At 38.0% G+C, this 18,655-nt stretch overlaps 1 protein-coding gene across 6 annotated transcripts in view; it reads right to left on the bottom strand.

The window, feature by feature from the left end:
- The window catches only part of SCAPER (S-phase cyclin A associated protein in the ER), a 168,168-nt gene that overhangs the window by 59,550 nt on the left and 89,963 nt on the right, over window positions 1-18,655 (bottom strand). For all 6 annotated transcript variants that reach the window (XM_080396856.1, XM_080396858.1, XM_080396857.1 and 3 more), the window contains one exon: window positions 15,455-15,581. In XM_080396856.1, coding sequence (XP_080252982.1) covers window positions 15,455-15,581 — 127 coding nt within the window. The remainder of the gene's footprint in view (window positions 1-15,454; window positions 15,582-18,655) is intronic.

The raw sequence follows: 18,655 nt of genomic DNA, 5'->3' as shown, positions 1-18,655 counted from the left end.
CATATTGATGAGCTGCGTATAAGGAGCGAACAGTGTAACATTTCCCCAGTGTTGGAAAACATTGTCATTCTATCTCTTTAGTACAACAGCCAAATAATAACAAATTATTTAAAAATATGTCTGAATTAATTTGTACTTGGGGCGATTTTCAAATTTTGAAGTATCTATATATATTCATCTGAAGAAACCTTTCTTAAAGCATAAACATATGGAAGCAGGCTATCTCATCCAATTTGTCTGTCATTTCAAAATCAACTTATAACCTTCAAAATATGATCCAAACTCACTTCATGTTCCGTAGCGCTAAAGGTTAACATTAGCCAATATGTAATGTGTAACATTAAAACATAACAGAAATTCAAAAGAAGTCGATCAAGGCATCTAAGTTATTCAAAGCCCTTACCCACATAATATTCGTATTGAAAGTGGTCCCCAACTGAATCTGCATCAGAACGAAAGCCCCACTCAGGTAGCTATGACATTTACTCTGGTAGCACCCAAAGCACTGCGCATGAAAAATGACAGAAATCCCTATTTGAAAATAGCATAAACCAGTATGGCACATTTTTGCTGTTTGAAAGAACCCTCCAGACTTCTAACTTAGTCTCTCAAATTACTTAGCTAGGTGTTTATGAAATCCATTTCATAATTTCGCTGTAGAAACAGTTCTTTGAGTGGCTGCATATTTAGATTGGGAACATTATTCAACAGAGACTACTGATACAATGTGATTCAAGTTTCTTGAACAACAGAAAACATATAAACACCTGGTTTTCAAGCAGTGTGTAAAAATTTGACTTGCTTACACATTTTCAGAAATTCACAACTACTTCAAGTAACATTTTTAAATAATTTGATTTCTAAGTACAAAAGGATTTCAAGGCTCTGAAGTTGCCTGGTCACGCAGGAGAGCAGGGATAAATGAACATGTAGGCAAAAATGATTATTACTGTCATTACGCATTTCTTAACAGGGAGAGGAGGCAGCATAAAAACCTTGGGGATGCCACCTAGATGTGTCTTAACCATTACAAAAACAGTAACAGTCTTCAGAACAGCAGATGTAGCACTCAAAACCAGTACATGAAAAGAGCCTTGTTTCCCTTATCCCTCTCAAGTCTATCATTGTGAAATACAGTGATCTTGTTTATACAGGAGGAAAGCCAACACAGCTGATATGACATTAAGTATGGATTCTTCATCTTTGGACCATTATGAACTTTTTATTTAGAGCACACAGCAATCAACTTCAGCAGAACAGTGCATGAATCAAGTAACTTCAGCAGACAGCATGTGTACACTAATGCATGTGTGGCAAATTACACAGAAATAACAATAAATTAAACAAATCATGCAACCATTTAATGGATTAATTACAAACTACACTTTTTAACAAACTTTTAAAAAAGGATTAATTTTAATTACAAGAATTAATTGAGAAAGCTCCCTGCACACTGGGCAAATGTGGCCAGCTTATTTACCTACCTGTTACAACACCTTAATGGATTTGAATTCCCCTTCTCCCTTCTCCTATGGCTTGAGTGACAACTGACTAATAGGATTACAGGCTCCGTTCCAATAATACAGCTCAGCCACATGCCAGCAAAAAATGACAGCCTAAACCTGAATTACATGGCCTGGGAATCCATCCAATTATTAACTAAAGTAACTGTTATTACCTAACCTAATCAAAGGAGAAGCAGCTGTTAATCTTTGGTGGCCTGCAGTGTAGTAGCGGTCAGACTGGATGAACTGTCTTTGTACTTGACTCCTCTACAGACAATAATTATGTCCTTTGTGATCAAGAAGGAAGGGCTTCCTAACCTTTCAGACAGAGGCAGCAGATGGGGAACAACTGTTTGTGTGTTCATTAACAAGATAGGGTGGATTTTATCAGGGTATGGCATCTGTGGCACCTTCAGAAGCACCACTTACCCAATGATAGAAGTATGTTTGGCAAATTTGAAAATTAGCAGGCTAAATAGAAAGTTCAAAATAATGTTTTCATCTCATTATCTGACATTTGGTACAGAAAAATACACAGAGCTAAAAAACCAGTGATTTGCACGTATGCCTCATCATACCTAACATGGTCAACAAAGAAATACGTGAAACAGCCGACAGACCTGTGCTGTTACTTTGCTGGGGCTTAACTAATTAAAGCGGCTGGATAATATAAACTGCATGCTTCTGAAATAAAACCAGATCAATGGAAAAAATCTCTGATTTATTTGTACAAGTCAGTGGGCAATACAAAGTAACATAGAGTGAAATAAAGTGAGCGTCATTAATAACAGCTTTTGGGTTCCAGGTACAACATTCCAGGACAGGAGCGAGGCCGAAACCTCTGTGCTGCGCTGCTGCTCCCCTTTACACAGGACATTTGGCAAACTGGAAGATTTGTAAAAAAGAAGATAGGAGGTCAGAGAAACCTGCCTCACCATGAGACACAACAGAAGTACAATTAAGTATATGCTGGGGAGAGTAAAAATATGATGGGATGGAAGCACGGAAGTACCTGAATGGGAAGAAGATTTCTGATAATGCACAGTAACAGCTAGTATTTGGAAGCTGAAGCTGGATGAGTTCAGGTAAGAATAATTTTTTTTTTTAATGCCAAGATAAATTAATGATGAGCATAATATACTTAGGATATAGTCGACTCTCAATCACTTTAAGTTTTTAAATCAAACCTGATTATCTCCAAGAAAAATATGATCCCAGTTAAATCATGATTTATTAATTTGGTGCAACAGTTATTGGGTGAAATCCAATGTCCTGGACCAAAGTACTCACTTCCATACATTTCTCCTGTTAAAGTATTATTATTAGTTAATAAGTAGAGCAGAATCAGAAATAACACAGAGCTTTAAGAGCTGAAATGATTTAATGTCAGCTTTACCATCTCTGTTCTATGTAACTTTAGCACCTCGCATTTTAACTATTCAAATCTTTTTGAACTAACGTAAAGTCCCTGGTGTAAACCCTCCCCCTAAGACAAACTTCCACAATTATTTTTGTGTAATTAAAAAAACCCACCCCCCCCCCAGTATTTTCCTTCATCAGCCAAAAGGACACTTTCTGCTAGTCCTGCCTACTATGTCCAACAAGGAGCTGATCTGGAAAGCCCGTCTGAACAAACTGCAGGCACTAAACTGCTCAGAAGAAATATTTCTGAATGGAACCCAAATAGTTTGAAACATTCTGATTCCCATTTCTGAAAGAACACACTGAACTTGCAAAACTCTATACTTGTTAAACTGTTTGCTGAAGGAAGAAAGAATAACTAATTAGTAAAATATAGTTGAAATCAGTCGTAGGAATTTTCTTCTTTCCTTTTATCTAGTGTTTGAAGATTTTATCTAAAATGCCAGGGGCTAAGAAATGCAGTTCAAAGCTGCCTTAGAAAAACAAACCTGACAACTGAATCCTGGGCTGGCTCCTCCCTTTTTTTTTTCACCTCCCCCTTTAAATAAGCAAGTATATTTACATGTACATACAAACCACAGACACATTTGTGACTGTAGAAAATCTACGCTCTTTGATTAGTCCTCCAGACATAAAACTCTATATAGTGAAAATCACTGTAGAATATACCAAAATAACATTTTTTATTAAAAATGAATTATTTTGTTTCCTGTAATACTACTCTCCAGTGAAATCAATATAATAATAATACCCCATTCCATCTGAAAATCTCAAACTGGTTTTCAAACGTGATTGACTTCACCCAGAATAGAACTTCAAGCACTGAACGTCAATGGGAAACTAGTTTAGGATTAAAACATGAGCCAGAATTGGTTCAGTAGCATTTGCATACCATTGCAGGGAGGTATTCATTCACATTAAGGACATATTTACCATGTATTTGTATCAACACTCCCCCTCACGCATCGCTTACACGTTAAAGCACCTAAGATCTTTAGGTAATGCTGTGCAAGGCCGCAGAAAGGAGGCCTTGAGAAATGCTCCCTCGCACCTTAGCCCACAAAGCAAAGCGCGAATTCTGAAGCCTTAAAGATAAGGCAGCTCCTCTGGTTTCTGTGGGTGCAGGCCATACTGACTAGTCTCTGCGGCTTTGTCCAGGAGACGGAGGTTACCTAACATCTGAGGTGGTAGGCTGGTTAACGGACCTTATCTCGCAGAAGGTGTTCCACCCCCTGAGTTGACATTCAGTACTTGCACACTCCTTGTAGAGCTCAGCCTACAGCATCTAAGCCATTTGGATAACACTGTTTTTTCACTTTAATAGCTAAGGCATACTAACTGCAACTTCACATATATTTAGTATAAAGGAAGACAAAATACTGAACTACAACAAAAATAAAGCATGAAAAAGAAAGCCGTTTATATATCACTCAAATGCAACAAGAAAAAATACTGTCAAGCGACTTAAAATTGGTCCAGGCCTAGGGACAGTATCACTACTAAGAAACTGATTCTTAAGCCTGTCCTGCAAACACTAAGGGTCCCATGCTTATAAATTTAACTTACGTCTATGCACATTTTACACTTTATTCATCCTTCTGTTTCCAAAGTTCTGCCAAGCATGTAAGGTAAAACCATACTGGCTAGGGCTCCTTACTGAATCACTATATATCTCACTGAATCAGATGAACCTTATTTACACGCTCTCCTTCCAAGTTCTGCAGTGTCTTTTCAGTTCAATAGTAAAATCACACAGAGGCACTCTATTAACACTTCTGTTGATAAAGACAGGACCCTCACAGTCTTGTTTGTGAAGTTCCAAGAGAGAGTGAAAGCCCTACAGAAAAGACAGGTAAACTAATTAATTCCATGTTATGTGTTTAGATGCTTTCACTCGTGCTAAATAGCATAATGGGAAACAGCCAATATTGTCTGGTAAAATAAGAACTGTCCTTATAGTATCATGAAAGACAGCACTAAGCACTGCAGCACTCGTGCTTATTAAAAATAAATGTTTGGTCCATTTATAAATAACAGGGCATCTAGTAAGTGCATCAATTAAAGGAGGAAAGCAAGGATAAAGGTTTAAGTCTCTAATACCAGGAACAACCACTCCCAGATCTCCGTAGATGGCTCCATTAGTTAGGGTCAATCCGACTTTTTCTGAATAATCTCATAAACAGAAGTTCCAAACAAGTATATAAAAAGCACAGTTATGTGATCTTGTCCTGTTCTCTGTCAGCAGTTTATTGGACAAGAACTTGTCCAGTGAGTAGGAAACTTACAGATCTCTTGCAACGCTGAATCTTAAATCCTTTATGGCTGACATTTTGCTATTGAAACCCTTCAACCACCAGAAAGCAGACCTGATTTCTGCTGAACTTAAACTACGAAAACAAGTGCAATCAAGCAAAACTAAAGATAATAAAATTATGTGGAGGAAGACAGAGGGAGTGATGGTTGTTTAAAGCCCTGTAGTGCACTCAAGAGCACTTGAATTCTAAACATAGCTTTCACACTGATTGCCTTGGGTACTCTCTTGTAACCTCTTGGACTGTTTGCCCATTACCCCATCTACAGGACAGCAACAAAGGACTGCAGGGCAGATTAATAACGTGGGTTTTGTCAAGTACTGCAAACATGAGAACAGACAACAAAGACCTCTAGGTGATGTGTTCTCAAGTCAGAAGTGATGGTCTCAAATTAGATGTAGAATTTTTAAAATCCTTTCAAGAAAATATATGTACAGATATACCAACAGACTAAATGAAATAAAAACTTCCATTTCTTTAGAAACTGTAATAATCATTATGTTGTCATGACCTCTAAACTGGCACCTGCCCATCAGCAGAAAAGCGACTGCATAGGGCATTTTCTCATCACTGAGAAATCAGTGCCTGTACTTTAATGATATTAAAACATATTTCTTATCTTGTAAATGCTTAGTGAAGAAACTCTGTACACCTTGGAATGTATATATATCCATTATATCCATTCTGATATGATGTATTAGTTCTAAACTGATGTAGAAGGAAAAAACAGCCTGATATGACAGCAAAAAGCCACAAAAGAGTACAGAATAAGCACACTGCAAGTTACTATTTAGCTGCATCCCACAGAACCAGAAATCAACACAGCAGTCTTCAGCTACACTCATTATGCACAGTAAATTAATTTCCAAATAATCTTGGAATAAATACGCTGCAGACCTTATCTGTGAAATGAACTTGCCCTTTAATACCTTTTCCAGCAAACAAGTTAAAAAATACTCTGTGGCTGACCTACAGTAACAAGTTCCTATTTACATATTCATCTTGAGAAAAAGGCTAATTCTCAGATTATAGAAATTCTGGGCAAACAAATTACTGATGACATAAAGCTGCCTCATCCAACCTGCAACACACATCTGAGCTACTAACTTCCTCCTGGCAGTGCTGGGGAAAGGCTGTTTGGGTAGGAAATGCTGTCCCACGAGCTCCTCCCGTGTTTGGCCAGAGCCTGCTCTTTGAACTCACAGCCACAGTGCTGCTACCATCAAATCTGCTGCTGCCACTGATAGATCAGGTCATGCTTCTACTACCAGTAGCAGTTTGGACCATATGCAATTCAGATGGCAAATACAAGACAATATCCCATACTCCAGGCTTTGAACACTGCTGAACCTGCTTCAAACCAAGTTTTAGTGGCACTGTGTGCCACTGGCACTCAGCGCTGAACACGTATACGTTAAAAATCCGTGATCTCCCAATTAAACGGTTTAAAACACTGACCTCATTTTGAGGAGGGTTACTTACTTCTCAGATTTTCCATCAATTGTACTTGCTTTATCAGTTCCAGAGTTTATGCTCTGAACTCAGCTTCTACGCTTTCCTAAGAATAGCTAAAGGCTCAATCAACATCTGCAATAAAGGAAGCATGAATACAGAATTCTATATGTTACCTTCTGTGTTAGCAAAACTATTAGATTTTTGGTGGTAAAATACAGAGGTCAAAGGGCCTGAATTCTAGTCTTAGCTGGCAAAACAGACTTACTGTTAAGTTCTGCAATTCCATACACTTCATAAAGTTTGCATTTTTACTTTAAATAATTTTTAAACTTTTAGAATTCAGCTTTACATTGGATTAATGACCTCTTGTCACATGACATCACTATAGCTCTCGACCTGGCTGCTGCAGGAGTATACAAAGTCGAAAAATTAATGGAAATACAACATATGTTTAGCTAAAGTGAACCTTATAGTTTTAACTTCTGATTATCTACAAAAAAGTAAGAGAAGCAATTACTTCCATAAAGAACAAAGATGAAAGCAGAGTTAGGGCAGTATGTCAGAGTTTTATTTTTTTAACACTTTGGCCATGAAATGCCCTCTGCCCAATATAGAAGGTGGCTTTTGGGTGTAAACCAGCGCACTATGTATCAAAATCTTCACATGGCTAAGAGCCAAAAGACACATATCACATACATAAGGCAAAGGCAGTAGGTTACAACATGACAGTACCAATGGCTCCGCAGGGTCCCACTGCACCGTAGCAAGGGTGGAGGTGGAAAGGGTGCAGGACTGATGTGGCACTCGGGGGCCTTTGCCGGCTTGTTTTCAACCACAGCCATGAATCTGCTGTGCCAGCTGCTGCCAGGGGTTAGCCCTGCTGCTGGTCCTGCCACACCGCTGCCAACGCAGCCTAGCTGAACTGCTGCTCAAGCACTAGCGACTGGCCACCTCCATCTGCACTACAGATTAGTATAAAACGTACACAGCACAAACAACACTGACTCATAAATACACCTATTGAACTGTAGGCATGTAGCTACTTTTTTTTTTTTTTTTTAAAATGGAATACTGTGCATGTGTGTATTTCTATTTTTTCCTATGGAACACCCTGTATGACTGCACATTTAAGTCTTGACAGGATATATACTGATTACCTATGTAAATACACTACCGTGCCAAAAGCAGGAGACATGCTGTTATAAGCAGGCTCAGCAGGGAAAAAAGCTGTGCAATTTCAAAGCATGTGAAGTGCCACGGAATTGGCTGACCCCGGTGTCAGAAAGATGAAGGCATGCTCCAACAGGAGTACTCAAACTGAACAAAACTGGGACCAACACACAGATCAACAATATTTTAAAGCCTGTTTTGAACACTGCCAGAACTAAACACAGGACTTTGAGAATTAACATGCGAATTAATTTAGCAGATAACACCTTTGGCCTTAGAGGTCATGCCAGTATTAATTAAATTAAAATCTTATGCAAGCATTTTTCTTCCAAAAAGAATATGTGACTTCTAAATAGCTTTATAACTTCTAAGGATTAAAAGGACATGCTGTTGCTTCTGCAAGTAGTGTCCTCTAGTGGAGAAAAGGGAGATGCTGAGTAAACAAGAAAACAGAAGTGGGCTGCATCGCAGAAATCACCTTGTCAAGGAAAATACAAACACCTCTCAATCGTGAACACGCCTATAAAACTTCTGCATCTTGACCAAGCTTTTCACTACTATAATAATGCTTAAACATAAATGTTAATATAACTTTTTAAAGCTTCAGTCAGACTGAGAGATGGATCAGTTGTGAGCCTATATACAATAATTGGTTGTTTTAAATAACGCACATGTAAGGTGCCTCTGGGTGTATGCATGTATATATATTTAAGACCACAAAATACAGACAACGTGGCTGTAATATGGATAAAGCCATTAGTCTTTGTAAATTCATGTTTTTTACTAAGCCATGACTTAGTAAATTCACTAAAAAAGTAATTTTCACTTTCATATATAATACCCTACGATACTTTTTCTGATACAGTAAGAGGGTGACAGATAAGCTGACACCTCCTGTGATTTCTTCAGCCTTCAGTGAATCAATGTATGAAGCTTTACGCTGGGTTTCTTCTAGAGAGGTAGTTTTCTTTAACAACCTGAACTAGTGACTGTAGCTTGGCTACAGAAGTGCTCTGCTACTGAAATGAGGAATCTATCCCATTCACAACTCCCAAACTCACCTATTATTGCCATCTTCTCTCCATCCCTCCCTTTTCCTACATAAAAGCCAACCAAAATAATGTTATGTGGAAAAATAATCACCACCGTTTGTTTTAGGACCACAAATTTTTGCTACCGTCTTATTCTCAGCTGACTTTCAATGCTCCAAATACAAGAATTATTAATTATGAAAAGATTGCTGAATCACTGCTCCACCTGCTAACACCCCTGCTTTCTTCAGAGATACTGATCATCCTTGCTTCTAGGGAATCTAGCTGATTAAGAGAACTAAGTTATACTTGGACCAATTTTTTTTAGCCAAGATTTAGGTTTAAAATTTGCTGCTTCTAATTCACACTTGAGAGTTTTCTTCAATTATTAAATAATAAATCACAAACCTTACGCTATGGCCTGTGTGCTTTAAAGCTAGTCTGATTTTTCCAGTGACATAATCTAGCATAAAACACACTACCAACTTATGTCACACTTGCTTAGCCTTATGAATTCAACTTCCTTCAAAAGTTTGATATCAAATTACAGTATCTTGTCTAATACTCATTAAATGTAACAATGATTATGTGCAGCATTATCCAGTTAAAATATAATCAAGAGCAAGTTAAGGAAAGCCTAAAGATACATTATTGCCTTTCAGCTGGTCCAGAATTCTGGTCTTGAAAAATCAAATCCAGCCATTATATTCAGTCTCTTTGAATTCTCTCTTTGATGGCTACACTACTCTGCCACAGAAGAAACATGCAGCTACCTAGGTGCTTGAGCCAGCTTCACAAATACTTGCAGCACCAGAATTAAATGCGTCAGAGTTTGGGAATCGCAATTCCCGCTGTATTCTCAAATATACTTAAATATGTAACCATATTGAGTATTTATAGCATGGAGCATTTGCTTCTAAAATCTATTTAGTCTGTATGTACATGCCATATACATACTTATAGACACACACGATTTCACATGTCCATAGAAACTTTTGAAGACATTTCTCATGAACGGTACAAAAGCTTACAAGTGTTCCATGTAACGCTGTTTTTGTTCCATGCCTTAGTTCTTAAAGCAGTTTTTAATTTTGTTTTTTTCAGTTTATGGTGATTCAGAGTTTGTATCGGGGGTGGGGGTGGGTGGTTGTGAATCTGGAGTAGCCAGCCTGGCAGTTCAGTGTGCCTTCCAAAAACTGGCCTATTAATCTTCACACTGGCTATGGTCAGCATACCCAGTGGGCCTGACAGTTTAGAGAATAAAATGTAAATTCCAGGCCTGACCATGTTGTTAAAGCCAGCCATTTCTGACAGGCTTTACAATGGGATAAACACTGTCTGTCTACAGTCCCCATGTATTTGAAAGCTATGACAAACATTTTCCTGAAATGTAAATAACTGACATCATGACTGCTGAAGCAGGACACTGAAAAATCTATCTAAAAAATACAAAACCAAAAACATTGCCTGGCACAAACCAAACCATTAATGGTCACTGAGAGAGTACGTTTTAGAGGTCATAAGCATTGAGATCCTTTTTAAAAAGAAGTATTAAAAGACTGCAGTCAATTAATAGCTCAGATTCACACATTTTTTCAGTTACAAAATCACACTTTTTCTAACAAAGTATATTCTTCTCCCTGAAATGCTACTATTCTGAATTAGTAATAAAAATAAGTATCTTGAAATGTAGCCTACTGCAAAGCAGCTACATAGACTTCATACATAGTATGAAGAGAGTTCCTAAGTAATTACAAGCGCCATGGCCCAATTTATTAAAAGTCTCCCCTTCTATTCTTCTGGTTCCATTTTACTTCCACATTTTAACAACTTAATTTGGGCACACTATTTTTCACTTGGATTTTCACAGCACCGAGAGCACCTGAAGGAGAGTAGGGACACAGCTATCCTCAAAACTGTACAAAATCGTAGTAAGTTTTATGAACATCAGAACCAGTGAAATCTTGTTTGTTAGGGCTTTGTGCCTTGTGATGGATGTGAGCTTCAGCTGTACTGTCTGCTTAGGCAGGGACATCTATAAAACCTCCATCCTCCTCCTGCAGCTGTACCCCTCTCTTCAGAAGCATCTCTTAAGATCTTCCGTCAAACCACTTAGTTAAAGGAATCTTGTAACTTGTGTTGTGATAAAGATAATTTTCAAAGTAGTGGTTGGATGAGAAACAGCATATAAAAATAATTCCAGTTGAGCAGATCAACTGCTGCACTTGGATTCCAAAAACCACGACGAGGTTCCCTCACAATCATACTGCATCTCTGTGTCATATTCCCAGCCAAGATGGGAGACACATTAAGGGCTTGTCTAAATGTCACATGTGAGCATTGTACAAATCTAACTAAAATGATTTAACTGCAGTGTTTTAGCCACAGCTGAGCCAGGTGAAAAGGCTACTACCCTCAGCTGCTCATCACTGCCCTTACTGAAGGCAGCATCCTGCCACGTTCCTCTGAATAATGGTGTCTGACATCTCTGCCTAGCCCGGACCTACCAAAATCACCTAGAATATAAAAACATTTAAAAGCAGGACTTTTAAAACCTGGCCCTCAAAAACCCTCTAAACCCCAAATTTTAGGAAGAACTTTAGGGAAGTGATGTGTCAGCAATTCTAAGGGTGACCATCTGAGAGGCAGTAACCTCTGACCCAGGTCAGGTTCACAGCCTTAGAAATATGGGCGCTTCAGTCAGTATAAAGTCTATGCAGCAGAAAACAGTTTTGGTTTTTTAATCAGTCAATCTTGCTTCTAAACATCAAGGGAAAGAAACGCATAATGAGAAATTCTATACAATGAGGGAAAGCATAAGCAACTTAAAACTGTACATGTAGTCACAGTAATAGGATACAGAGCTTTAAATATATTGGTTTCTGAAGTGTTCCCTCTGACAGAACATTTCTGTATGAGTGCTCAAGTCAAACCTGAGCAGCTAATCTGGGATTCCATACACAGCTGAAACACACTGCTGCCCTTGGTAATGGATGTGTAAAAGCAGACCATCAAGGAATGAACAGGTATAAAACCAAAATAACTGTGGCAGAAACCTTCTTTAGTCCTGCAGTTTCAAACATCAGCTCTGCCTTCTTTAAGAGGGTACAGGAGTTTTTCTTTTAGCATCAAAGGCCCATTCATAGGAGATCTCAAACTGAGTGTTATCAGATCTTATTAAGAGCTTCAAGAGTCCCATACAACAATCTGCCAACATCAGGCCAGGGTTTTCTGGTAACGTTTAAATACATTTTGCTGTTATGTCTCTGTGTGCGTGTCTGTTTTTTTAATATACTTTTAAACAAAGTACAGGTGAAGGCAAATACAACTCCCTCCCAGGATTTCTGCCAGAAAGGATGAGAGACTATGCACAAAACCCAAGGACTGCCTTCCAATAGCCTAGCACACACCCAAACCAGCACCCTAGCAGCACATGCTGTACATACATCCCGACAATACCACTGGGGTTTGTGCCTCCTGCCGGATGTTGCTAGCAACATATGCAAGGACATATGACGTAAGGGGTACAAATCTATTTGAAACTGGAACAACACGATGGTTTATGACTTTATAGGACCTTCTCTGTTTAATTAATGCACGTGTGAACCACAGGTTTTAGGCAATTAATGGCCATACTCCATGTCAGAGCTTCAAAGCCCGTACTTCAACTTGCTTACTTGCAAATACTTCCCTGGCATAGGGCACAATACTTCTAGTGGTTGTAGGGCTTCATTCAAGTAAGCCAATGTGGACATACCAAGATGTATCTGGAGATCTAACAACCGTGTGAAGCAAAGCAATAACTCTTTCATTTATTAGCACTCAAATCTTGCATTGGATTCAAAGTGAAAGTTGCAGATCTTGCTGTGTTGCATGGGGAACTGGCAACAGCCTATGAATTCTGTGTTAATGAGAAGCAGGTATGGTGCTACAATAGGCAGGAATTCAAAAAATAGTGTGCCTAAGATGCATCTTTGCCCAAGAGACAGATTTCTCAACTTTAGTATCTAGAGGATACACCGATATAAAAACCTTTTACTTTACATTAAACAAACTCTTGCTATATTGGTGAAATCACATGGCTCCAAGTGCAGAACCTGGTTACGTCCAGCTGACCAGGAAGGGATGCAAAGCAAAAGCATGTCTGACCACAACAATCATGCAGGCATGCCTCATCATAGAATGTTCTCACATTATAAAAGAAGCTCAGAAGTGAGAAAAAGCCTTACTTATTACTACGAAACACAACAGATGAAGATAAGTCCAAAAATGAACTGTTAGTCTGATTCAATTCTACCTGAAGACAAAACCCAGTGAGACATGGCTGCCAGTTTTCTGTATATGGCTTTTTTGTGATTCACGTTTGCATAAATATTATAAACCCCCACTCTTCAATGCTTTTTTAGCACAGTCATGGAATTTCTTATGAGCTGCATAACCCTTCCTTGAGAAATTTAATGGTATTTATTTTTCTTATTTACAATTACAACAGCAGCTCAGCATTTTATTTCATGGTTTGTAAAACAAATACTTCCCTGGTGAGACTGTATAAATACATTTTCCTGTCAGTGTAAACTATTAATGAAAGAAAAATGCAATGTTTCACAGTATGACTGAAAAGAGGGGGGGTTGGATCAATTTTATTTTAGAATACTTTTGCATGACGACTTCTGAGCCTGAAGAATTTCTAGTAAGTGGCAAGGATCTATTGTAGTGAACTCTGTCCTCCCTCAGGGCAATTCTTTATTCAACCCAGGCCATTAGCAAGGGTAAATCAATGTTATCAGCTCACACAGGCTGACAGCTTGTGTGGTTCCCACTCCCTCATTCCTCCTTCTACATTATGGTATATTTTTATGCTCTCCAGGGAAATTCAATTAACAGTGTCAGTCTCCTCCTCTCAGTCGATGACTGACACCATCAAGATTCTTTTCACTACCCATTGACATGTAAGATGTGTCTGCTGATTTCTTGACTTGCAAGTTAACAAGAGAATTACTATCCACTTCTATAAATGACTATATATGATCTGTGCCGTAAACACAGTGACAGCTATTGAAATCAATCTTTTTTGACCTTATTGATTAGGACATTTGTATATAGTAATACTTCTCCAGTGATAATGTTTTGGAGGTAAAAACCAAAACCAACAACAAAATAATGCAGGTCTATTAATAGTAACAAATTTATCTTTTAATTCCCCACTGCAGACTCAACAACCAGTAAAATGTTGTGAACAATTAAAGGGTAACATTTAGCTGCAATTCACATCTCATTTAAAAAAATCTCAGAAAACATCTATTGATGAGAGGCTGGATACAACACCACTTTCCAAAAACAGTTTTCAGTAATTATGTAGATAATTTTCAAAATAGATACATCTTTTTATAGTCTTCATATGCAACAACATGATTTCAGTACTTTGAAATAAGTAACAAGTTAATTTTGTAATAATTAACACACGCTGCAAAATTTGAAAACTTCACAGCTCTTTCAAAAACACTACTAAACTTGATCAGCAGCTCAAAGTAACTAATAGAATACATGTCAGAACCCTCTGCATCCCAGGCAGCGTTCAGTATTTAAAAACATACACTATTAGCAATTGTGTTCCCCATTGACTAAGCTGTGAAAAGCATCAGAGCTCTCATCTTTACAGATTCCAATCCTGAACCACAACGATGCAACGCCCTCCTCAGATTCCATTCATTTGGTTTCTCCCAGAACTATTCTTCTTGATTTCTTGATCACAGATATGAAAGAGAACTATTTTCTAATGGTTAGAGAGAACAGAACACAATGTTCCAGCTGAAAACTCAAATACCGTGGTCCTAATGGAGCAAAAAAACGCATTACAAGACACAAAGCACTGTGGCAGCAGACTGACCATGATGAATCAGTAAAAAAAAGATGCAAATACTATGCTATCAATTAAAAAAATCCAACATTTACCACACACCGGAACAATGTTCTATAAACATAGCACTTTAAAAAAATCTGAAACACAGAAATATCCCATATGTATTATAGACATCATACGTTCATTCTCCATCAAAGACACACTGGCTTTGTTGTATCCTGGGAAAACTGAACAGATTTGTGCTCCTTCAAAACTCAGCCATAACACCACAACATGGTGACTGTGATAGCAAAGCTGGCTCCAGTTCTTTCCTCTGTTGTCTGCTAGCTGTTTTGGCCCCTTGTAAAAAGCTGTTCATGGGTATGCACTATAAACTAGATGACTGAAATGGCCCAGGTTAAAAACAATCTTAATGAAAATAAAGCAAAAGTACAGTTTGTCATTATCCAGATGATCTAGCATCAGTCAAGCGGATTTTCAGCACTTCTGCAAAACTATCTATATAAACTTTGATGTCTAATTACAAGCATCCACTGCTGCAACCACCACAGAGAAGTGTCATAGCAGACATCACTTGTTACACAGTGGTCATGCATTCATCAACCCATGTTTAAAACATTCCCAAATCCAAACTGATGACATTTGAGGGCAACACAGTTTATAGGTTAATCATAAGTTACACAGTAGCAATCACAATACCTCTTTTTCCAGAATACGAGAGATCTCTCCTAAAGTTCTGTCCAAAGCAGAAACCTTGTTGTTCCCCAATAAACAGCTATCCTGCATTTGGAGGTGCTTTGAAAGGTCTTTTGCTAATCGCTGTAACCTTCAACATTAAACAGAAAACAAAGAACAGTTAAAGCAAGAACCTATCATGTAAACTTTCATCTTTGTAATGAAACTGCTTACTGAATTTCAATAAAGCAATCAAGAAAATCTGTGTAAAAGTATTATTACCATCTATATGGAACCGCATGTAAAATATGCAATACAGCAAGGAGATAGCTTGAGAATGTCTATGACATTTCACTACTTGCTTTTTCAGGGAAAAGACACAGAAATAGAAAGACAGAATCACAGAATCATTTGGTTTCAGTTGGAAAAGACCTTTGAGATCAAGTTCAACCATTAATCCATGACTGCCAAGTCCATAGTGTGAACAGTACAGCCATAAAGGTGTTTATTCATCAGCTACATGTTTATTTCTGTTGCTGTTCAGTAATTTCCCTATTCTCCCTCCAGTTTATCCTGCTAGTTTTTGCCATCTTCATTTTCAACATGGTTTCATCCTACTTTTCTACCACCATACAATCCTTTCTGCCCACTTAGCCGAGTAGTTTGCTCTTGAGATGAATAAGGGAAGGCCACTTGGCTTATTTCTTACAGGGATCATAAAAGAAATGGCTCCTTAGGGTTACTGAATAAGTGAAAAGTAGTGGTTTTGCAGACCACCTCAGAAAAGGGCATTTTATTAATGAGGGTCAGTAATGAAGCCAAAATGTAGAGGTGCGAGAGATGAAGACACATGTGGGTTAGGATTCATTTCAGTTTTACGCATCTGCATCTGGGCTATTCAGCCACGCTCTCCTGCTAGGTAGTGAGGAGGAATATGCAGTTCCAAGGTACTATTCATCTCACCCGAAGGTCTAAAATAAAGCAGTCAAAACACACTTAGAGTTTATCCTTCTTTGCTGTGAATGTGAAGTCACTAACTAGCTCAGATGTAGACTCCTGCATCTGCAGACACATTAAGGCAGATGGTACCAATGTTAAAGAGTCCCTTAACTGGAGACCGAGAGAAGCAGGGAGGAAGTTATCGTTCAGTACTTGCCATGTGTTTGTCAATCACTGCCGTAGCATCTGCTACTGCATGCTCTTAATGACTGGCTATCAAGCAACCTGTACTGAAAGTGGGACAAAGCTGGTAAATGAGCAGGATGAGTGGGAGAAACACTGTTGTGACTAGGAGCAAACACAGCTCTATCGGAAGGAAAAGAGAGGGGAAGAGTATAAATGCTTATCATAAAATGGGAGGTCAGTACAAAAGGCCCAGAAAGCATTCACAACGTGACCACAGAGTAATGGCAAGGAGAAAATTACATTAACTGGTCACTGAGAGGAGAGAAAGGAGACAGAATGGCCAGGGAATGTACCACAATATTCACATGTATCAAAAATAAAATTAAAAAAAAGAATCAGAATATTAATTTAGGGCAAGAATAGACAGTTTCCAGTTAATCGATAGGAAACAGGTACTCTGAATCTTCTCTATGAAAAAATTAAGAGCTTTGTTAAAAGCTTTCAAGACACTCTCAAAAATACGTATATGCTTTTAAAGTATAAATAAAAACAATTTGCATAATTTGGAGTTTTGGACTTCTTATTGTCTGGCCAGCTGAATCCACTAACATTCAACCAGGATTTTTCTATGACAAGAAAAATAAAGGGAGATTATGTCCCGATGAGATTTTCCGCACTGTTATTTCCTCTGTGGAAAATGAGGTTGGAGGAAACCTCTGTCTCAGTAAGCCATGAGCTAAATTGGGAAAGAAAATTAAGCCAAAACACAAGTAACTGCAGGACTTGGACAGTAAATCAGATGACCATTAACTGCTGAGCATAAGGAGTGGATCAGCACCAATGAAAAGCTGAATTGCTGCAGTCCAGAAAGATGATCCAGAAGCACAGTATTTCAGGTATTCTCACAGAACAGGATGTAGAACAGATGCTCGGCAATATCCTAGCACCTTAAGCAAAAAAGACCTCTCTTTGAAACATCTACCCAAATTCCATGATTGAAGCATATATAAAGCACTGAAAAAAAACCCACCACACAATATTGTAACTTCATCTAACAGAAGACAGCAAGACGGGTTTCCATTTGCTTCATTTAACATCAGAGGAATGGAATTCAACCAGGATTAACCACAGAGGCCAAAGAAAGGGACGCTCCTAATCTATATCAGGCATCAGCATACAAAACGTGTAAGGTTTATTAAAACACTACCTCACAAAGACTCAAACAGAAAATAATCATATTACATTGTTACTTTTGTGGACAAATCCCCTTTCTTTTCAGCCTATAAAGATGCTATGTAAGTTATGCATCACATCCAGTCTCTGTCCTCAGTTCAAGAAAAAAGCCAAAAACAAGTTGTACAACATGTTAACATGGAAAGACTTCCAACTTTCCTTTTTTTCTAAAAGTCTTTCTGGACACGTTTACCAAAATTCAAACTTTCTAAGTGTGTGTTCAGCATCATACCGTAAGGCACACAAAGAATAAATTTTCAGTTCTCCCACATTAAAAAAATTACCTATTACATCCTCATACCCTACTGTATGTTGTTGGTTTTCTGCCAAAAAAAAGCGTAATGTATGCTATGTGATCACATGGGGAAGAGAAGGAAATAAAAACTCCCTTCTCCCACACAGTGAACCCTGGAGAATTTATTTTAATTTAATATCCTTTATACTGACTTCTTGGCAGTGTCAAGAAATAAGAATAATTTTAGGACCGTTTCAAAGGACTAGAAATCTATGCAAGATGACTTGTGCTTGAATATAGAATTTATCATTGCTATGAACAGATTTGGAAAGAGAGAACTCTTTGTACATACTGTACTCCTTGTACACTCTTTGTATGCAAATTATCTATATTATGTAGATTAATAAAGCATGGTTAATAACAACTGATCCAGTGACTACGTGGAAATACTGTTGAGTGCAAATCCAAACAATTCAAGACCATTGTTTAATCTTCTGTCTCTGAATCTGCATTCCTCCAATGCTTACTATGCCATAGAGGGAATGATAAATAAATGAAAATTTACTGGGCTAAATAAAAGGGAAAGTTAAAGTTAATGTCTTTTTATCTGAAGTTATTTACATCTCACTAAT

The sequence above is a fragment of the Falco punctatus genome (assembly GCF_963210335.1).
Source record: "Falco punctatus genome assembly, chromosome: 7".
In the NCBI taxonomy this organism is placed as follows: domain Eukaryota; kingdom Metazoa; phylum Chordata; class Aves; order Falconiformes; family Falconidae; genus Falco; species Falco punctatus.
This window is presented reverse-complemented; position numbering and strand designations above follow the sequence as displayed.